The following is a 23,890-nucleotide window of genomic DNA, read 5'->3' as shown; positions in this document are numbered from 1 at the left end:
TCGGTTTGGGAAAGTGCATTCTCTAGTAGACAGCACCGTTCCGGGGGAGCACGCTAACAACCGGATGACAGGCGACGAATTAAGGGCGGGCCAGTAGTGTGGGGGAATTTCGCAACAACTGCACTATAGTAGATGCAGTGGCAGCAGCCGCGCGCCCCGGGTTGGTGAGTTGCTCTAATAAAATAAATCCGGCTTGATTGTTCTGCTGTGTTTTCGGGTGCTCTGTATGTGTGGTGAGAGACAGAAAGAGAGAGAGATAGAGTGAGGGAATCCGGCCTGGCAGCAGATCCGCTACTTCCGATGGGAAATTGTTGCATCAGAACGCACCGGCTGGCCCCGGCCGCGCAAACCGGAGGTCGCGCGTGGAAACGTGAATTTACATGGGAAGACTTTCGATTTTATTCCACTTGCGAATGGTGTGGTAGTAGCATCAGTTTAATCAGATGCTTTGAAAAAAGTCTGCGCTTCTGCTGGAGTATTGTGGACCGAGCACGGAAGAGACGAAACACAGTGGTGTTTCCTATTGCGCCGGATGCAATTAATTTAACCGTAATGATTCACCGGGCGATACTCGTGGATCAACGTCACCCCCACCCATGGCCTGGATGCGAAATTCAACGGTACTGAGTGAGTGGTGGCTTGGGAAAGTTCCCTAGCCCAAGGTCAAACTTTGAGAGTAATTTTGAGGTTTTTTTTTGAGAAAGTTTAACTACAAATAGACAAACGACGATCCATTCTAAAACTTAATGTTTTGTATTGGAAACAGCAAAGCCAAACAAAATCAATGGTTCCATACGTGCCACCGGAAGTTCACATCGAAATCTTTCACTGCCAGATTTTTTTTTTTTTGGCTTGGTGAGGAAAGTAACAACTTCCTCCCTGCTCCGTGCTAAACGACGAGCGGATCAAGTTCTGCTTTCTAGTGAAAGTGACACCCCCTGCCCTGTGCTGTGCTGGAGGATAGCAGTCAATCGATAAACCATAAACAAACAATCGGAGGAACGCTATCAGATTACTGACTGTGCCAGTTCCACTCTATTGTAGCTCTGATGGACAACTGCAATCCACCCGGTGCCGTCAGCGTTTTTCCTCGCACTCCACTACGTACGAGGATCGCACGGGGAAGCAGGATGCCCGCGCGTGACAATTGATGATATTTTTTCCCGTTATTTGTGTGTTTTCGCTTTTCCGCCGTTTACGCGGGGAAGAGAAGAACCAACAGAACGAGGAAAATCAAACCGGGACGGTGGAAAAACGCTATTTTTGTACCGTTTCGGAGTAGTACCACCTCACTGCCGCCGGCCTCCAGCTGCCAGCCATACTCCCAGCAGTTGGATTACATTTTCGAAGGCTTGTTCTGCTCTGCTGGGTGGCTGGCTTGCTGCCACGCGCGTGCCACTCAGCGTTTTTCCCGACCGTACCAGCAAACAAACGTAGGTAGACTTTACTGCCAGTCACAGCCAGGAGGGAAGGAAGGGATTGCCTAAAAATAGACTGACAACCGGAGTCGACTCCTTGGAAGAGCCGCCGGCAACTGCAACAGCACAAAAGACTAACGATTCCAGCCAGAGAGTGTGCATTCGAAAGTGCTATTCTGGGAAGATTTGAGGAATGAAATTTGTGACATTGTTGTACCACTCCCTACCTCGACACGTATCTTCCGTCCCGAGCGGGTGGGAGGAGGAAAAATCTACGAAAGGAAACCTGTACCGTGCCGGGAGTTGCGGAGGAGGTGATAATGGTGTGGTGCCCTCCCTCGAAGATCCGAATTACATTCTCGGGTGTCTACTAGTAGTAGCAGCAACGGTGAAAAACAGAATCGAGAGGGAGATACGCCTTCGAGACAACTGCTGGCGAACGGTCGGCGTTTTGTCACATAGTCGTCGTCGTCGCTGACAATAAAAACCGGCAAGAAACACCGCGTGATTGTTGTGTTTATAAATGGAACACAGTCGGAACTGCTGCGACTGTGGCACCAATGCTGCGCTCTTGTGTATACTATTTCGGTAGGACGTACGATGACGACGAGGGGAGTAGAGAGTGCGCGATCTGTCAGTTATCCATCCTCCAGGCGCGCACATTGCACATAGTTAGCGTAGAAAGATCGGGTCATAGGCCAGCGGAGCAGGCGGTGGTGGCAGCAGCCGCGACCAGTAATAAGAGAAATGAATAATTTTAAGAACAACTTCCTTCCGTTTGCGTCCGGTCGGTCCTCGCGAGATTCGTTCGCTTTGCTGGGGAGAAGAAGTATTTTTAGCCGCCGCCGCCGCCGATATGATTGTCTCCGTATGCCGTCGATCACTCGAGGAAAGGTAGCAAAAAAGGGACACATAAATAGACGACGGTGATCAGAAGTAGGTGGCGTAAAGAGAATTATTGCAATCTAATCGTAACTGATGTTTTAAAGTACACAAAATTTACCAAAAATAACAAAAACGGAATCAATGCATTTCAACTACGAAACGTACGGGAGAGTAAAAAATTACAATCCAGCTTCTACTTTGTGCAACCTTCACTCTGCTGGTGGTGCAAATCCCATTCATAAATTTCCACTGCCGCTGGCGACGGCTAGGTTCGAACTAATTGATTGCTTCTCTGTTACACGCTGCGTTGTAACGTTGTTGTTAGTGCGTAGGCGCCTCCTCACGATGGCATTCATTACCTAACTGGGAAATGGAGCCGAACGATCGATGCGTGGTCCCGCGATATTAGCCCCCCCGCTCCTCCCAGTCCGTCAGGGGCGCCGGATGAAGTCGGCACAGTATTGTACAAAAGATACCGCTAGGTTTAGGCGTTTTATTGCCCCCACCCATCACCGGTGCCGGTCGGTAGAATGTTGACGGAATGGCGGGCAATCGAGCGAGGTTTGTACTTCGTCGTTCAGCATCAGTCACCACCATAGGTGACAGCTGTGAAATATATGTTAATCTGCAATTGATTATTACACGCTTCGGCTTTTGAGAGAGTGTCGAGAAGCGCACCCATTCATGACGACGACGACGACGACGGCGGCGACGCAGCGGGAACTGGAATGGTAGCATGACGACACTTTTTCCACCGTCGTCGGTCGTCCGCCCTTGGTCTCGGGAACCGAAGCTGATGAAGGTTCACTGGTCGTAGGAGTCATCCTAGTAGCGACAGCACAATCCCGCAACCCGCGGATAATTTGCACCACACGGTAAGCCGCAATGCGTGGCCGGAAGTGGTGGTCTAACCGCGGCAGGCGTTTAGTTGAGGTGCAGCACAAGACATGGTGGAACCGGCGGCACCGGGCGTGCGGTGCAAAAATTGCTCACGCTTTTATGAATGAGTATGGCCTTTTCCACAACGGTAAACGCGGCAGAGGAATGGAGTGAAGAAGAGATGCCACGCGGGAGATACAAGCCGCCCCACCACCACCACCGCACACTCACGAGATTAAGGCATCAGTAGTAGAATTGATTTCCGGCCGCTTCGTGACGCCAGGGAGGCCGGGGAATGGTTTCGTAAACAAACATATTTTGCGCTGTCTTACGCAATTTTGGAGCATTGCACCGGATTCGTGCCAGCCGCCGGTCGGTCGGACGGCCGTTCAAGTTCTGTCGGGCAGATTCTAATGAAGGTAATATGTCACTTGTCACTCACGTTGCCGCCAGGCCGGGCTGGGCCGGGCTCGGGCCGGGCATTTGCGTGTTGTGTCGCCGCGTCTCACGACTTCCGATTTCGCATTGTTTGTCTTTGTCTGCATCCAAAGGCACCGAGTACATTATTGTGTACAGTCGGTCACCGGAAGCAACCAAGTGTTGAACCGGATGCTAACGGAAGTTTGTAGAACACCTACTACGAGACGGGAAGCGTGTCTGTTTCCGTGTAGTGCAATAATTAATGGAGCTGCTAACGAGCTGATTTCCTCCTAATCTTGCGTAATTGTTACTTTTTTCCTCCAACTTCTTCTATTATCAGCACATTTTTTGCAGAATTGAATTTATACATCTTCGTTAAGACTTTCGTAAAACGTTTGTCTAAATGGTGGAGGCAGACTCAGTTAAATTCAACACCTAATACATATCAATTTTCGTCGCAGAATTATCATGAAATAAAAGGGGGAGATGTTGAGCTGCGTTACTTTACCCCGTGTAGAACCATGTAGAAGTTTCGTTCTAGCGTCTAGCGTTCTCATACGTGCCAATTGCTCTGACTATGTGGTCTACGACAAAGGGATTAATATTGCTGCACCGCCAGACTGCAATGTACAGTCAACTGTCTCGAAGACAATTACGAAGTACTTACTATGATTTGGCCGCGAATTGTGGGTACATGTGGCACCTTGAGGAAGCACGTATAGTTTCAGCAGTAATCTATGCTGCTTTGACTTGTCCCCTGGCCCCGTCTATTGCATTCCTTAAAAGAGTTGCAGCAAGCTACAGAAAATGCAGAAAGCGATGATTCTTGGAGCCTGTAGCAAAGTAGCGGAGCTTCCTGAATCACCAAAACTATTCTAATCGAAGCAAACTTGCAGATAATTTGCAGATTCATCATCTGTTTGTGGACTTTGAGGCGACGTACGATTCAGTCAAGCAAAATGAACATGGTTTTTCAATGAAGCTAGTTACGCTGCTGATTCGTGCGACGCTGGGTGGGTCAAAATCATGCGTCAAAATAGCGGGTAAGACCTCAGCCGCTTTCGTGACGTTAGATGGACTGACGCAAAGGGGACTCTCCAACCTACTATTATACATTGCTAACCTACTATTATACATTGCTTTGGAGGTTGCGTTCATGTTGGTGTTGTTCTCTCCATTGATTCATTCTCGACAATAGTGAATGAAATCAAATGTGAATCATTCATTTATTTTGAACTGCCGGCAACGGCAAACGAAATTATAATAATTATAATTAATTTGCTTCAGTCAGATTTTGGTTGATTTAAAAAAGCAGGCATCTTAAAAACTTAGCTTTAAGACCTAAAATATCAGTCAAGATCAAGAAAATTGACTGACAGGATAGTCGAACAAACATTCAGCACAGCGATTCATGAATGAATTCTTTTGAAGGATAGAAAACTGAGAAAGACAAACACTGTCAGTAGTTCAGTAGTCATGTCTATGGACTGATGTTGCGTTTAGATGCGTTTTAGATTCATGCAGGGTTGTCAATTTTTTCGAGTACTGGAAGAGGCTTTTAAGCCTTTTAAATGGGAGGCGGCGAGACTGGGACTTACTATTAACACTGCCAAAATGACGTACATAGTTGCTGGTAGAGAACGTGGGAGTCCAAACGAAGTATTAGAGAAATTCATATCCCGTACTTAGTCCCATACTTTGCAAATTCGCACAAAACCACTAACCCTCCCAGTATCCCTTTACTGACATGAATCAAAGACGCCAAAGGAAACGAGTACTTGGGTTTTAAGCATAGCTTGAATTCTGTGACTTGGCGGCAAAATGGAAAATGGAATATGGTGCTGACGCATGAACCACAAACTATATCAGGTACATAAATATACTGATATGGTGAAGGTAGTACAATGTGGCAGGCCGCGATGGAATGGGCACGTGGTCGGAATGCCCGACGAAAAGGCAGCTAAAATTATTTACAGCAGAGCACCAGGAAGGGGTTATAGAGTTCGGGGCAAATCACGCACCCAATGGATGTGCACTGTCGAGGGCGAAGCACGTTCAGCTGGTGTTCGAGGGGATTGGAGAACGGCAGCCCAAGACCGCAAGAACAAGAAAAAAATGAAGGCTTCGAACAATAATAGTCTTTTAACTAACAAGCGAACTAATTACTGAAACGCACTCCATGAAATGAGCTACATATGACGATTAATTTTATATTCCATCGACTAAATTTTCACACGAGACGTCAGTTTCGATTAACGTTTTACGAACACATTTTACGTTCAGGACATCAAACTTGCTTAGGTTGTCATTCGGAAAACAATGCCTCACCTTTTGGGATGGAAATACTTTATCATTGTTCTGCAGACATGGAAACGAATGAAATCGCAAATGCATATGGTTGTCGTTCCAGACTTGGGAAACAAAAAGGGTTTTTTTGATCTACTTATATAAATATCTTTCGAGCTGGTTAAGAAATGACCGAGATTGTACTCCATTTTTTATTTTTTGAAATGATCCCTAATCTGCACTATTTTCCAGTGAGACGTAGTCCTACGTCAAAATTTTACTCATGTCCAACTTCTTTTTTTGCCTCCTGATCAGTGCTTAGAAATTTCATATTCAATTTATGCAATACGGCTGAACTGATGCAATATACTGCTCATTCTTGGCTGTTTCTAGTACAAATGAATTGAACCCAGCATTGCCAACCTGATAGCCAAGCAACAATTCAAACGAATTACTTGCGTTCATGTTTATGTTGTTCTCTACATCCTTTTTGAACTGCCGAACAACGGCGAACGAAATTACAATAAACGTAAATATTGCTATTGGTTCATCTTCAAAAGTAGACAGTTTAAAAAACTAAACTTTGAGATCTAAAGTATCAGTCAAGAGCAAGAAAATTGCCTGACAAGCTAGTCAAGAAAATTGAGAAAGATAAATACTGTCAGCAGTTCAGTAGTCATGTGCCTGGTAAAAGAAGGCGCATAACTGTATGCGCTGGCTAAATGCGTTTTATATTCGCCTTCATGCAGGGCTGTTTTTTAAAAATGGTTTGTAATAGCATAAATGGCTTTTTTTATAACGTCGAAAAAAGAAATTTGCGGGAAAATTTATCCCTATAACATAGATTTTTGCAAGAATAGAATTGAGAATTGAGAATTCGTTACTTGCCCAATAGCGAACAAAAACGTTTCACATGATTGGTAAAACATTATTAGGGTTATTTTCAATAACGCATATCTCACAGAACATTTCTACACAGTGTTCCACAAAGTAGTGTATTGGATACTTTGCTGTTTATTTCGTACATTAAGGGGACCTCAAAAAAATACATTTTTTCATTGATTTATTTCTAAATTCAAATATCTTGGATAAATTCATTTAAAAATCTGCGTCTGAAACCGTTTGGATAAATTCGAAAAATGGACAACGTTACAACTGTTTGTACCGAGCGTGGCGTGAGCTATTGTTCAGTGAACGAAAACTTCAATAGCGTTTTACTCGAAACTATGTTTTAAAAACTGGTAAAATAAATATCTCAAGAACTGCTCGAACAAAGCACTTTGCGTATATATGTGATTTAAAGCGTATAAAATTATTTGATGTTTAACCGGGTTTTGTTTCACGATACTGTAATTTTTGTACTTTTTAGAGAAGGTTGAAGTCAATTTTTAAACTAAAAAACTGACTTTTATGTTTAATATCCACCATTTTTTTGTGCATTCAAATCTTCCAAAAGAATGAATTGAAGATAATTTAATATACTTTCAAGTCGTTATGAAATTTTTCATTTCGGATAAGCTCGGGCCCAGTTTTTATTTAGGCTTATGAAGCCGTAGGGGAGGGCGAGAGAAGTTCCGGTATGAAGACAAAATTATTAACGCTAGTCTAAAGTGCAATGTTTAGACTGTAAAACACCCAAATCAATTCGTTGTTCATGTTTTATAGAAAAAAAATTGTAATGAGGTAAATAACAGGAGTTAAAACTCCTATACCCCGGTAAATCCACAAATTCTATCAAGTTTAGAGATCCATCCCCAACCGTTTCGTAAGTTTTCATGATTTAGCTTATTGTTTATATACGCAATTTTATGAAAAATGTTAAATTGTTTCAAAACAGAGCAACCAACAACTTGATAATAAATATTCTTGCCAGCTTTCTTAAAGATAACCACAATCACAGGACGAAACGTCGGACAATCCAAAGGCAAAGTGTCGGCAAATTATTTTTGCGGAACAAATCTTTTTTATTTGACAATTTTTTAGGTTTTACAATTCATAGAAATTGAAATTTGTTTTACATACTCCTAACGATGCAAAAAATCGCTTTCTAGTTTGAACAAAACCTACAAATAATCAAAACTCTTCCAAAGATCCAGCAAAAGTACAACGCTAACGGAACATCTATTACTGTATATCTGCAGATTACACGGCCCACAAGCTCTCAAAAAACTAGAGAAAAAAACACGAAAATCTTCAACGCCAGCGGAAAACGCATCACGAGAGAAACGACGGTGCGCCAGCCAGAAACACGCGACTCACGTCGGTTGGTCACGGGCTCGTAGCACCGCGGAACGGCTGGAAGTCGACTTCGGCATCGACCATTAAATCAACGACCCCCAGCAGATCCACATATATACAGACACACACAGGATCCGCACAGCAGCAGCGGCACGACCGGCAAGGCAAACGCAGGCGTCTATGCCGTGGCACGCGGTTCTATTTTTCCCCGGTACCACATCATGCAACGTCTTTCCCTTTCCAGGGCGAACTCCCGGCCCCGGGAACGGGCGGCGGCGGTGGCGGCGGCGGGTGCCAACATATGGTTTAGTGAGATGGAATGCTCGCACGCCATCGCGGTCGATCTTCTCTGTTTTCATTTTTAACGTTCCGCCTGTCTACCTCCGCGCGCGCACTCGCTTGTTCCGTTTGCTCCCTTGACAGGGCTCACACCTTTCGATGAACCCCACGGGAGTCGTAGGTATGCTAGCGTAAACTGCCTGTGTGCACTTCCTGCCGCTCAGAATTGACAGCGATGGGCGGCGGTAGCGACGACGGCGACGGGCATGGCGACGCCGACGGCGGAGCCTGTAGCAAAGTAGCGGAGCTTCCTGAATCACCAAAACTATTCTAATCGAAGCAAACTTGCAGATAATTTGCAGATTCATCATCTGTTTGTGGACTTTGAGGCGACGTACGATTCAGTCAAGCAAAATGAACATGGTTTTTCAATGAAGCTAGTTACGCTGCTGATTCGTGCGACGCTGGGTGGGTCAAAATCATGCGTCAAAATAGCGGGTAAGACCTCAGCCGCTTTCGTGACGTTAGATGGACTGACGCAAAGGGGACTCTCCAACCTACTATTATACATTGCTAACCTACTATTATACATTGCTTTGGAGGTTGCGTTCATGTTGGTGTTGTTCTCTCCATTGATTCATTCTCGACAATAGTGAATGAAATCAAATGTGAATCATTCATTTATTTTGAACTGCCGGCAACGGCAAACGAAATTATAATAATTATAATTAATTTGCTTCAGTCAGATTTTGGTTGATTTAAAAAAGCAGGCATCTTAAAAACTTAGCTTTAAGACCTAAAATATCAGTCAAGATCAAGAAAATTGACTGACAGGATAGTCGAACAAACATTCAGCACAGCGATTCATGAATGAATTCTTTTGAAGGATAGAAAACTGAGAAAGACAAACACTGTCAGTAGTTCAGTAGTCATGTCTATGGACTGATGTTGCGTTTAGATGCGTTTTAGATTCATGCAGGGTTGTCAATTTTTTCGAGTACTGGAAGAGGCTTTTAAGCCTTTTAAATGGGAGGCGGCGAGACTGGGACTTACTATTAACACTGCCAAAATGACGTACATAGTTGCTGGTAGAGAACGTGGGAGTCCAAACGAAGTATTAGAGAAATTCATATCCCGTACTTAGTCCCATACTTTGCAAATTCGCACAAAACCACTAACCCTCCCAGTATCCCTTTACTGACATGAATCAAAGACGCCAAAGGAAACGAGTACTTGGGTTTTAAGCATAGCTTGAATTCTGTGACTTGGCGGCAAAATGGAAAATGGAATATGGTGCTGACGCATGAACCACAAACTATATCAGGTACATAAATATACTGATATGGTGAAGGTAGTACAATGTGGCAGGCCGCGATGGAATGGGCACGTGGTCGGAATGCCCGACGAAAAGGCAGCTAAAATTATTTACAGCAGAGCACCAGGAAGGGGTTATAGAGTTCGGGGCAAATCACGCACCCAATGGATGTGCACTGTCGAGGGCGAAGCACGTTCAGCTGGTGTTCGAGGGGATTGGAGAACGGCAGCCCAAGACCGCAAGAACAAGAAAAAAATGAAGGCTTCGAACAATAATAGTCTTTTAACTAACAAGCGAACTAATTACTGAAACGCACTCCATGAAATGAGCTACATATGACGATTAATTTTATATTCCATCGACTAAATTTTCACACGAGACGTCAGTTTCGATTAACGTTTTACGAACACATTTTACGTTCAGGACATCAAACTTGCTTAGGTTGTCATTCGGAAAACAATGCCTCACCTTTTGGGATGGAAATACTTTATCATTGTTCTGCAGACATGGAAACGAATGAAATCGCAAATGCATATGGTTGTCGTTCCAGACTTGGGAAACAAAAAGGGTTTTTTTGATCTACTTATATAAATATCTTTCGAGCTGGTTAAGAAATGACCGAGATTGTACTCCATTTTTTATTTTTTGAAATGATCCCTAATCTGCACTATTTTCCAGTGAGACGTAGTCCTACGTCAAAATTTTACTCATGTCCAACTTCTTTTTTTGCCTCCTGATCAGTGCTTAGAAATTTCATATTCAATTTATGCAATACGGCTGAACTGATGCAATATACTGCTCATTCTTGGCTGTTTCTAGTACAAATGAATTGAACCCAGCATTGCCAACCTGATAGCCAAGCAACAATTCAAACGAATTACTTGCGTTCATGCTTATGTTGTTCTCTACATTCATTTTAAACTGCCGACGACGGCAAACGAAATTACAATAAACGTAAATATTGTTATTGGTTCATCTTCAAAAGTAGACAGTTTAAAAAACTAAACTTTGAGATCTAAAGTATCAGTCAAGAGCAAGAAAATTGCCTGACAAGCTAGTCAAGAAAATTGAGAAAGATAAATACTGTCAGCAGTTCAGTAGTCATGTGCCTGGTAAAAGAAGGCGCATAACTGTATGCGCTGGCTAAATGCGTTTTATATTCGCCTTCATGCAGGGCTGTTTTTTAAAAATGGTTTGTAATAGCATAAATGGCTTTTTTTATAACGTCGAAAAAAGAAATTTGCGGGAAAATTTATCCCTATAACATAGATTTTTGCAAGAATAGAATTGAGAATTGAGAATTCGTTACTTGCCCAATAGCGAACAAAAACGTTTCACATGATTGGTAAAACATTATTAGGGTTATTTTCAATAACGCATATCTCACAGAACATTTCTACACAATGTTCCACAAAGTAGTGTATTGGATACTTTGCTGTTTATTTCGTACATTAAGGGGACCTCAAAAAATTACATTTTTTTCATTGATTTATTTCTAAATTTAAATATCTTGGATAAATTCATTTAAAAATCTGCGTCTGAAACCGTTTGGATAAATTCGAAAAATGGACAACGTTACAACTGTTTGTACCGAGCGTGGCGTGAGCTATTGTTCAGTGAACGAAAACTTCAATAGCGTTTTACTCGAAACTATGTTTTAAAAACTGGTAAAATAAATATCTCAAGAACTGCTCGAACAAAGCACTTTGCGTATATATGTGATTTAAAGCGTATAAAATTATTTGATGTTTAACCGGGTTTTGTTTCACGATACTGTAATTTTTGTACTTTTTAGAGAAGGTTGAAGTCAATTTTTAAACTAAAAAACTGACTTTTATGTTTATTATACACCATTTTTTTGTGCATTCAAATCTTCCAAAAGAATGAATTGAAGATAATTTAATATACTTTCAAGTCGTTATGAAATTTTTCATTTCGGATAAGCTCGGGCCCAGTTTTTATTTAGGCTTATGAAGCCGTAGGGGAGGGCGAGAGAAGTTCCGGTATGAAGACAAAATTATTAACGCTAGTCTAAAGTGCAATGTTTAGACTGTAAAACAACCGAATCAATTCGTTGTTCATGTTTTATAGAAAAAAAATTGTAATGAGGTAAATAACAGGAGTTAAAACTCCTATACCCCGGTAAATCCACAAATTCTATCAAGTTTAGAGATCCATCCCCAACCGTTTCGTAAGTTTTCATGATTTAGCTTATTGTCTATATACGCAATTTTATGAAAAATGTTAAATTGTTTCAAAACAGAGCAACCAACAACTTGATAATAAATATTCTTGCCAGCTTTCTTAAAGATAACCACAATCACAGGACGAAACGTCGGACAATCCAAAGGCAAAGTGTCGGCAAATTATTTTTGCGGAACAAATCTTTTTTATTTGACAATTTTTTAGATTTTACAATTCATAGAAATTGAAATTTGTTTTACATACTCCTAACGATGCAAAAAATCGCTTTCTAGTTTGAACAAAACCTACAAATAATCAAAACTCTTCCAAAGATCCAGCAAAAGTACAACGCTAACGGAACATCTATTACTGTATATCTGCAGATTACACGACCCACAAGCTCTCAAAAAACTAGAGAAAAAAAACACGAAAATCTTCAACGCCAGCGGAAAACGCATCACGAGAGAAACGACGGTGCGCCAGCCAGAAACACGCGACTCACGTCGGTTGGTCACGGGCTCGTAGCACCGCGGAACGGCTGGAAGTCGACTTCGGCATCGACCATTAAATCAACGACCCCCAGCAGATCCACATATATACAGACACACACAGGATCCGCACAGCAGCAGCGGCACGACCGGCAAGGCAAACGCAGGCGTCTATGCCGTGGCACGCGGTTCTATTTTTCCCCGGTACCACATCAGGCAACGTCTTTCCCTTTCCAGGGCGAACTCCGGGGAACGGGCGGCGGCGGTGGGTGCCAACATATGGTTTAGTGAGATGGAATGCTCGCACGCCATCGCGGTCGATCTTCTCTGTTTTCATTTTTAACGTTCCGCCTGTCTACCTCCGCGCGCGCACTCGCTTGTTCCGTTTGCTCCCTTGACAGGGCTCACACCTTTCGATGAACCCCACGGGAGTCGTAGGTATGCTAGCGTAAACTGCCTGTGTGCACTTCCTGCCGCTCAGAATTGACAGCGACGGGCGGCGGTAGCGACGACGGCGACGGGCATGGCGACGCCGACGGCGGTGGCTGCAACATCATATCTGGCGTATATTCGTCGAGAAGTCGAGGGGCACAGACTTTCCCTCTTCAGGGGCTAAAGATAGATTTTTAATTCCAAAAATGTACAGCAAAAATAAATAAATACCGTGCCGTTTCGGCTGGCCGTTTAAATGGATGGCTGCAACGGACTTGAAGAAGACATTAGACGCACACATGGAGTGTGCCTGCAAGGGATGCCAGTTGATTTTTCACGTATCTGAGCAGGAAATCTACTGGCAGTTCGAAGATCAGTCGAAGGTAGAAAGTCTAGAAAATTTTGAAAGTGGATGGAAAAACTGGAATTGAACAACTGGCAACCCTACCTAGCGATCTGCTAGAATGGTGATGCACTCCGGTATGTCTACTCCGCAGAACTTCGGCCCCACGGTGGGGTCTTACCAGTTCTACAATAGTTAAGACAAGCGAACATAGTAGGTACGATCGATTACGGGTAATAAATCTTTGAGTGAAAAATGTCAAAACCGAAACGGTACAACTGCATATACAGAAAAAGGAAGGGTGCTAAATTTAGATCCAAATTTAACTTCAGAAACTAGGGGTTCGAGAAAACGCCATATGCGATCTGAATTGCCAGTGTCGAAAGGCTCGACTTTCGACGAGTAGCCGGAATGTCTCCCTAAAGAATAGCGATCAAACAAGCCAATATCTTACAGGAAAGTCTAAGTTTAAAAATTTCACGAAGGAGCGATAACGCCAAACTTTAACCGGAAATCGCCATAGCCAAAATATAAACTGCTCCATAAATCACAGCGCCACCAACCAGGGTTGCATGACGTCAACGACGGCCTCATGTAAATTTTCGCCAAATTGTTCCTGTAGCAATAACCACAACGGGCCAGAACACAACAAGAATGAAACGTACCACATGCATGCCCATCATATGTGTGTATGTGTGCGTTTGTTTGTGCCGCGCATTTTCAAGGCGCAATTTCGAACGATCGAGTGGTCATCATCTAGGGTGGTTCTCACGGTTTTTGCGCGGTGCGAAAAAAAAGTTCCGTGTCACATCCGCGATCATTCTACATATCTTGATCGTCACCGTCAAGTCCCGGACAACATTGTATCTCGGTGAAAACAAATTTGCGATACCACCGAAACCGGTACTGCCCAAAAGAAATAAATTCTCTAGCGAACTCCGTCGGACCGGGCCAGCCAGCGGCGACGAAAATATTTTGGCAGAACATTATCACCGATTCCGTCCGTCAGCCGCGCGCGCGTCTCCGTATCGCAGCAAAGCAAGTCAGTTTAATTTCCCCACCGGCCGGTCCCTCCTCCGGGCTCGTTGGACAGACCTTGGTGGGCACACCAAAAAAAACGTAAACAAAAATTTCAATCGCATTCGCACATGCACACCGCTATACCGGCGGCGGCTGTAAGAAGAACACACCGCGGACAGAAGCAACGAAGCAAAAATTCGCCGGTGAAGACGACGATGGCTGAGCGGTTCAACGACCGGTCGGTCGGTCGAGCCGGTTGCGAATTCGGCCGTGGATCCTTGCGGCATTGCGGCTGCTCTGTATTTTTCCTTCATTCAAGGCTTACTCTGCAAGTCGGTCTACCAAGCGCTCAGTACAAAGGCGTTGCTTTGTTATTGTTTGACGCTGCTGGCGACGACGACGACGACCAAAACGACATCCGGAGATCGCGCAACTGCTGGGTGGCAAATTTGTATCAATGAATTCTGAGTTTTTTTTCGCGTTGGGACCAGCAGCGATGATCAGCACCGATGGTGGGGCAACCGAAAATTGGAAAATTAACTTCGGATTTAGTTCTGCAAAATGTCACCTGCAGCGGCGCTAAATGAAGGAGCATTGCCGGGGAAACGGGATGGACTGAGTCCTATTAATAGGCCGCGTCATCCAAAGACAGCGGTGCCGGCGACGGTAGGCGTTAGTTGACTACTCTTGGGATGATTGATTTGTGCGATGGAACGACCGGCAGCGACAGAACCGCTAGCAGCGGTTCTCTAGTCGGCTTGGTATGATCTATGTTGCCCCCGTGGGTGTACTGATCGTAATTGATAATGAGTTGCCCAAAAGAAGTTTCTAGAGGACACCGCCGATTGGTGGTACCGGGGACACAATGGCCACTGTGATTTACGCGGGCAGGATACTGACCTGAATCGCTGGATACGATGTCTAGGGTGTTCAGGATCTCCTTGTAATCTCGGCTTAGCACGTACGGCTGCGTGTGGATGATATGTTCCAGGACGCGCGGGTAGTTTTCTCTGTAAAAATAAAATAAAAAATAGAAAACAGAGTTAGAAATAAAAGGAAAAGAAGAATATTTGTCAAACTAATTATTCAAGAGAAGTTATATGTATTATTTAATATCAATCTCATTATCATTGGCATTGACACTTGATGTTGGGCAAATCTTCCAGATTCCAAATTTAAAATCACTATGCGTCTCCATCAAACTATTGAGAAACTAGAAATGACGCATAATATATACCTAACTCAGCAATTACATCAAAAAAGTACAACGATTTCATTAAAATCTTGTGTATCTGTTCATTATCTGAAAATTTGAAATCCTTATATTCTTTCTTATTTGATGCCCACGATGCTTAGGATGATACCAAAAACCCTCCACTTTTGCTTTGAAACCGGTGCACAGTGGTCCAAATAGCGAAATACGTGATCGTTTGATATAGCGCCAAAACGTGAAGTTTTTCACATATAGTACTTATAGTATATAGGAGTACTTATAGTACTTTAGGAACATTTCTTGGTAGAACAAGCCCCTCCTTGTGAGAAAAATCTTTGGGTGAATAATTCCCTTAAAAGTGAGATACGAAATTTATTTTCTCGTACATTCGAGATACAGGTTTGGTACTTTCGGCAAAGTTGTAGTAAATATCAATACAAAAAACTTTGTCAAAGACACCATACTTGTATCTATTCATGGAAATTGTCTATGAAGCGTTATTCGTGGACACCCTTCAAAACAGTTTTTAAACCCTGACTTATTCTGGTCAACTTTTACGTGTTCATAGTGTTCTAGAAAGTTATTTATCTTGCTAAAATCAACGTTTTTGAAGAACATTATTATACGCGATTTTCTGTAGTTTCGCAGATTTTGAGCATTTTTGATGAAAAATAGTACTACTTTGAGCTTAAATATTTTCCAAGGTGGCAAATGGTGGCAGATCAAACAACTCCTACTTCCCCACGTGTCCCGAAACCGTGGATGTTGAGGAAACTGCAGAACATGCTTTCTTCATATGCCCTCGTTTCGCGGGCGCTAGAAACAACATGATGGCAGTGAGCGGACAGAACACTACTCCGGATAACTTAGTCCAAAGGATGTGTTCCAGCTCGGACGTCTGGGTAGCGGTCAATGCGGCTGCTACCCAGATTGTACTTGAGTCACAAAACCGCTGGAGAGCCGATCAACAACGAATAAACAGCCTAACTACCATAGTGCAGTAGTTATCTAAGAGAGTGCGTTAACCACAATAGCCCCTCCTGGAAGTAATACCGATAAGGTGGTGCCAGGGGCGATTGAGGTTGAAAACTCGAGTAGGGTTTTAGTGGGTCTGGATCCTCACGCCCCATTAGGGAGGTCGGGATACCTAACCCCCCACCCTAAGTTGTCTTCTCAGGTGTCTGATAGTACCGTATCTTCTAAGGTGCTCAGCAGATTTCCGATTTCCCTACTCGTAAAAAAGGGGTTTAGAGTACACCCGCGGACCAACGAAATGGGGCTAAGAATTATCGACATTGCCGCCTTCAAGACCATGACTGTACGTAGTACCTTCTTCCAGCATGGATTCCTACACAATTACACTTGCAGGTCACCAAATCTGACAGAATCATAGATGGACCACGTTTTGATCGACTATCGGCACTTAGTGGACATCATAGACGTTAGATCGTATCGAAGTGTTAACGTTGACTCGGACCATTACCTAATGATGGTTAATACGCGTTAAAACTCTCCGTTCCGAACCTCGCACGACCGAAACAGCTAGACGTCGTCATAAACTTCGCAATTTTACTCGAAGCTGCGCAGCTGGAAGTGGACGAAGCCCCACTCTCGGACTGTTGGAACAACATCAAAACAGCCATTAGTCGTGTAGCGGAGAAATTCATCGGGAACGTGCCACGGAATCAACGCAACAACTGGTTTGACAATGGATGTAGCAGGATGATGGATGAGGAGAACGCTGCGCGGGCGGCATGCGTCAGAACGTGGAAAGATACAGACAGAAGTAGATTTAGCGAACCCAAATCTTCCGCATGAAAAAGCGCTACCAGGAAGAGTAGGAGTATCTGAAGTTAGACCGGCTGCATCGTTCTCGGGAAACGTGAAAGTTCTACCAGAAACTGGACGGATCTCGCAAAGGCCTTCTACCGCGAGCCGAAATGTGTCGGGATAAGAATGGCAGTATTTTTACAGACGGTCCTAAGGTAACCGGAAGGTGGAAGCAACACTTCGATGAACACCGATGAATGGCGCCCAGGTGGAAAACTATGGCGGCGAGGAAAGCAACTTCAACGGTACGATAAACGGAGAAGACTAAGGAGGACTGTGAGGCTTGTGGATTCACCGTGCGACCACTGTTCTGAATGTCGCCTACAAAGAGCTGTTCCACATCATTTTCCGCCAACTATAACCAATTGCGAACAGATTTGTTGCGAATTTATCAAGCTGGCTTTGGTCAACAATAGATTAAATATTCATACTGCGGTAAATGCTCCAAAAAGACCCTGAACACAGAATTCCCACGCGCTATTTGTTCGTTGACTTCAAAGCTGCATATGATACCATCAATCGAAAAGAACTATGGAAAATCATCGACGAAAACGGTTTCCCCAGGAACCTGATCAAATTGATTCAATCTACGATGGATGGTACACAGCGCTGTGTTTGGATTTCGGGTGGATTGTCAAGTTCATTCGAACCGCTGAATACCTCTGCAGTTTTGGGAAATTCGAAGCATTTGGGTTCCCAATTCAACTATCAAAGTTTTATTTCGGACGTGGGGTTGCCCCAGCGGTTGGTTTTGCGACTGTAATCGATGGTTTTGGAATATTTTTAAGTTACTTGCTGTCTCCCCCTTCAATTAGATATGGAGCTAGCTTAGTGACGCTGTTCCTGCTGCTAATAGTAATACAGCCTTTCACCAGCATTGGAACGTCTTCCTGACACTTTCACATCAGCTAAGTTAGAATATCCCACGATAAACTTCCCATAGACAAAACTCAGCTGCTATTCCCACCACCCCAGTAAGTTCCCATTAATTAACCGAGTTATCAAGACTCCAAGTCGCGAACAAGTTGTGGGCTTTTTTCATCAGAGTAAAGGGCAAGCACAGGCTAATAGAAAAGATGCAGCTGTGAAGCTCTTCAAAACTACTCTATCTTACAGAAACACAGACACATACAAAATATTCAATGAAAAAAAAAACGTAAGTGAAGGGTTACCATCGCATCACCGTCCAGGTTGGTAGCGATCAGATCAACGAGCGCGCAATTAGCGATGACGATGATGACGAGGCAGTACTTTTCTTTTGTTTGCCGGACCAGCAGCAGCAGCAGCAGCAGTGAAAAAATCGCGAATCGTTCGCAATTTTACCATCTTCCATTCGCTGGGAAATTCCATTTCGCTGTATTTAAAAGCTAACTCTCTCCCTGCCGATGATGCCGGTTGGGGTGATTTAAAAGAAGCGAGAATCTGCGCTGCGCTGCGCTGTGCTGCCCGCCCGGTGAAGTTTCCCGCTGGAGAAGTTCACGGTCGCGGTCGGTAGTAGTGCGGAACAATCTCTTTCCCGGACGGGGGGAGTGGGGGGAGGATGGGAAGGATTTGGTAAAGAAAGACGCGGTGAGCGATGGGGATGCCGGCCGGCGGCGGAGGGAGCACATCACCGCGGGAGGAACTTTAAAATTGCGGAAATAATGAGCCGCGATGGAAAGAAATTCGCGCGCATTCGCAATGTAGGAGTGATGAGCCGGTTTCGGTTGAAAAGCCAAATTTTACAGCGAGTGATGAGCGACGCGGACGCTCCACATATTATTCAGATGAGATCGAACCGCGGCGCGAAAAAGCCGACGACCGAAAATAGCACCTCACACTCTAAGTTTCGGTTTTCGTTGAGCCGGCCAGAAGCAGAGTGTTGATCAATCGACGCGAATCTACATGTGCGAACGGTTTTTTTTTCTTCACTGCTTTCCTTCTGCTAGTGGTTTTGTATATTCGACTTTAGTTCTCTTACTTTGTTGATTTTTTTTTCGATTGGTTATTGACCTGGTTGAAATTGGGTTTCGCATTACCATCTCTCCTCGCAGTTACCGCAAGCCCCGCCAACCACAAACACTAGCAGCGAGGAAGCTTCCTGATGATGCGATGGTGTGAATCCACTGTTTTTTCGTTTACGCCAATTTTCCCGTGAACCGGTCCACTGCCACTGCCGAAAACGTTTGCCTGCCCGCTGGACGCTACTTTAGCACACTCACTGTTAGAAGACAGTTTTTTCCACATTGGTGGTTGCAAAAATTGAATAAAAGATTATGCCTCACATTTTCCGGTTCGGGGTTTCCCCGTTTTGGTTTCGGAGTTTGGTTGCTTTTTCTTGTGCCGCCGCCAAGACGGTTCCTGTTGTACCGCCTATGATGGGAAACCTGGGTGGTCGTCGGTCGGTATTGGACGTACATAATTGCAATAGAGTTGAACAAATTGATGTGCAATCGCTCTTTACACAAGTTGAACTATCTCAAAATATCTGCCATCTGCATTTTGTACCTAGTGAAGATTCATGTTTTTTCTTTTATTCTCTAACAATTTTTAATTGTCATATTTTATCGTGTGGTGAAATAATTTCCAAATATTACTTTACCATCAATCAGTTTCCAAAACAAGATCAGCAGAAAACAGACATAATTATTCATTTACGAGTCCAAACTTTCACTGAAGGTTCGCAAAGTATAACTAACGATATCTGCGAAATTAATTTTCATTAAAATATTTTTTGGTTAAAATATTTTTTGTACCCGCGGGTCTCCCAGCTTGAGTAAAGAGGAACGGTACACAACTACTTAAACGTTGCTTCAATGACTCTCCCTCACCTTATTTTCCGCTCCTTCTCCTTCATGCCTTGTCCCGTTCTGTTTGGATACTATCAACACATCCCCTCCGTCGATTGTAAAAAACTACCGTTTTAAAAAATTACGAAAATCTTTACAATCGGTAAAATGGGTCATAAGTTTTTATAACTTTATAACTTAAAAGAAGACCTAAAATGGCACCAAGAATCGATTTTGAATGTAAATTTTATACCGGAAAACGGATATGAAACGGGCCTAAAGACGAGTTTCTGAATGATGCTCAAAACACTTATCAAAATGGACCTAAACTTATACCAAAAATTTGATCTAAATTTGATTTGATTTGAGCGTTAAAATTGGTTCTAAAAATGGACCAAAAATGGGTAAAAACATGGACTTGAAATGTTACCTAAAATTGGACCATTAAAAAGACCTAGAAATGAACTTGAGCATTGACTTACAATAACCTGAAAATGGACCTAAAATACCTTCATGAATCTAAGAATAGAGCTACAAATAGGCCTAAAATTAAAATAGGCCTAAACTGCCTATAAAATAGGCCCAAATATAGGAAACTTCAAAGAAAATCGGACTATCATGCTAGTAGCAGCAGTAAACATAAACCTAAAAATAGACGTCCAAGTGGGCCTCAAAATAAATTTAAAAATGAATCTAAAAGTATTCCAAAAATGCATCCAAAAATTATTTGAAAATGGATCGAAAATGACTTTGAAAGGGATCTAAAATGGAACACAATATTGTCCTGAAAATCGATTTAAAAATGGACTTAAAACAGTCCAAAAAAGGATCTGAAGTTTCACCCAAAAATGGACCATAAAAAAGGTTGTAAAAATGACGCAAAAAGTACTTGAAAATTGACCTAAAATGTAAATTAAAAGAGGCCCAAAATTGAATTTAAAATATACTTGAAAATAGAAATGAACCTAAAAATTTGCTTGAAAATGAACTTTAAAGTTGACCTACAAGTTGATCTGAAAATAGATTTAATTTTTTTCAAGTATTTTTAGTAAATTCTCAAATCTGAATAAGGCCATTGCAAATCATCATCACACCCCCCCCCCCCCCCCCTTGGAAATTGGCTTAAAAAATCGGTGGGGCAAAAAAATACTTTGAAGGATATGAGTTAATTTTTTTTTATAAAATCAATTGTATCTGGGCTCTACAGCCCGAAAACCTCGAAAGTTGAGTACGAGTTGAGTTAACGCTTCTAGCACGAAATAGAAATAGAAAGTTCAAACAGTGAAATTTTCGAAACTCGGCCAAAAAATTTTCTTTCGTTTTTGTCTTTTAGTTCGTAGATTTTTGCATGAAAAATAACGACGTATTTATGAAAAGCAATAATAGATTTGGTTTTCACGTTTAAACTTTAAGTAAAAATGCCTAAAATCCATATTTTTTTGTACCCTCCTAAAATCCATATTTTGTTTTGATACCCCCCCTTCAGTGGCCCAACACCGGAGGGACAAAAACTTTCTTAAATATTTGTGATGGCCTAAAGCAAATGCAAAAAAATCCTCGTTTACTTAAGGTACCCGGGGCAAGTGGGACCTAAAAATGCACAGTTAGGGTTTATTTGACTGTGCGATCTGTACCTATGATTATTTCGAAATTCTTTCAACACAGAATCTCTTCAGTGGTATCACTTCGAAGATTTAATTGCGGAAAATCCCCATAAATTTATATGAATAGAATCTGAGGGACAATTTTCAAAATCATGAGCAACATAAAAGCATAAAATAACAGAAAATTGTGTATGTTAATATACAGCAACGTTAAAGCATTGCAAGAAGCAATCAAAGACAATGTTTCAACGAACGGAATGGTCCATCTGTCTGTATGACCCTTATAGACTCGGAAACTTCTGAATCGATCGGCGTGAAAATTATCGTGAAGTATGCGGGAGTTTTTGGGGCCGGAGAAGGTTCTTGCGATAGTTCGAGACACCTCCCCGCTCTTGAAGCGGGGGCCCTCACAAATTTCTGCATAACTCTAGAACTAATCAAGCAAATGGCATCAAATTTGGCATGTGGAAGTATTTGAAGGTGGTGAATGACCATTGCACAGTGGTCCAGAAACGAAAACTAAGTGGAAATTTACTTTTGCGGCTAAGCGATTCAGAATAGCTTCCTGCAATGTTCAGCAAATTTCTTCAACTCTAAAAGACAATTAATGTGAAATCAACAACTAAGTTCCAGTTTGGCTTGTAAACACATAATACATAATAACTTTTTTTTGAAAAGAGATAAAAGGATAATTTTTTCGACAAAGTTGTAGCGAAAGATTATATAAGTAACTTTGCCAAAGACATAGTAGCCGTATTTTTTAAAGTTTCTATTTCACAGGGCATTTTATATGAAGGCCTCCTAAAAATCACTTTTTCGCTAATTACTTCAAATTTAATGGTTTTATTGCATCATAATGTTTCACAAAGTTGTTTCTGTTATTAAAAGACAAATTTTTGTAGAACATTGTATGTAGAAAACTCATACGTATAACGAGTTATAATGTTTGTCCTGTGTTTTCCTGTGTTTCTCAAAAAGACACTATCGATAGTAGATTAATGACATTTGCAAAGTAATGAAAATTGAAAGATTGATATGTATCCAAAACTACTGGTGCAGATAAAAAACTGATGTTATATCCGAAATTCGAAGACTATTTGGTCGGTGTTAAGTCAGGCAAAACAAAACGCTGACTTCGATAAAAACGCATTCAAAGTTTGCTACTCTATATGGTTTATAGCTATTAATCTTTCAAAATCACCCCATAATTCTCGCTGTTTGTAACATTTTCGTGATTTGTAATGTAATGTAGCTAAGATTCTTGATCGTTTGCTGTCATTAGGCCGTATGAATAAAACAGTTTGCTTTGCTTTGCTTTTCCCGTGAAATCTTATGGGAGAGTTTGCTCTAACTCTTTTATTCATACGGCCTATTAACTCATTTTTTTAAATTTGGCGACTTGGTCCGGTCTGATTTAACACCGACCATTTTATGTGACAATTAGAAGAAATTATGTCATGGCACGACAAATTTCTTTTTTACTATTGACTTGGCTCTAATCGACTTCAAGAAGATATTGGAAAATGTTCCATAGTGGAAAATGGCCCAACATGGAATAATTGAAGTGAAATTAGGTCATTGCAAATTATTTTTAAAGTTTTTGTCATCATTTTAAAGTTTTTGTTGTTTGGGGGGGGGAGAGGAGAAGGGGGGGCCCTTGGAAATTGGGTTGAAAAATCGGGGCACAAAAAAATAATTTGTAGGATATGAGTTAAATTATTTTTATAAAATCAATTGTCTGTGGGCTCTGCAACCTAAAAAAACTCGAAAAATGAGTGTACGAGTTGAGTTAACGCTTCTAGCACGAGTGCGAAATTCAAACAGTGGAATTTTCGAAAATCGGCCCTAACAATTTTCTTTTGTTTTAGTCTTTTTTCGTAGATTTTTGCACGGAAAATAATAACGTAGTATATTAAAAGCAAAAATAGATTTGGTTTACACGTTCAAAACTTGAAGTACAAATGCCCAAAATCCATTTTTTTACTCGATTAAAAAAGTCTCTTTGTTTTTTTTCGCCCCCCCCCTCCCATCAGTGGCCCAACACCGGAAGGACAAAAACTTTTTAAAATATATGTAATGGCCTTACTCAAGTAACAGAAAAAACCAGTTTTTTGTTTTCACATATGTTTGAAATAAAATTTCAAGCTTTCAGAAACGGCTAAGTTTTTTCCCGTTTGCCCCTTTTTGAAATATTCTATTTTGAAAAAGACTAAAAAACACAGGAAAAATATTAGAACTCGTTCTACGTAGAAGTTTTCAACATTCAATGTTCTACAAAAATTTGTCTT

General features: G+C 42.1%; 1 protein-coding gene across 1 annotated transcript in view; it reads right to left on the bottom strand.

The window, feature by feature from the left end:
• The window catches only part of LOC128734974 (serine/threonine-protein phosphatase 4 regulatory subunit 1-like), a 367,083-nt gene that overhangs the window by 47,768 nt on the left and 295,425 nt on the right, over positions 1 to 23,890 (bottom strand). Inside the window, exon 3 of the mRNA XM_053829397.1 lies at positions 15,088 to 15,197. Coding sequence (XP_053685372.1) covers positions 15,088 to 15,197 — 110 coding nt within the window. The remainder of the gene's footprint in view (positions 1 to 15,087; positions 15,198 to 23,890) is intronic.

Source organism: Sabethes cyaneus, chromosome 2 (genome assembly GCF_943734655.1).
Source record: "Sabethes cyaneus chromosome 2, idSabCyanKW18_F2, whole genome shotgun sequence".
Lineage (NCBI taxonomy): Eukaryota > Metazoa > Arthropoda > Insecta > Diptera > Culicidae > Sabethes > Sabethes cyaneus.
This window is presented reverse-complemented; position numbering and strand designations above follow the sequence as displayed.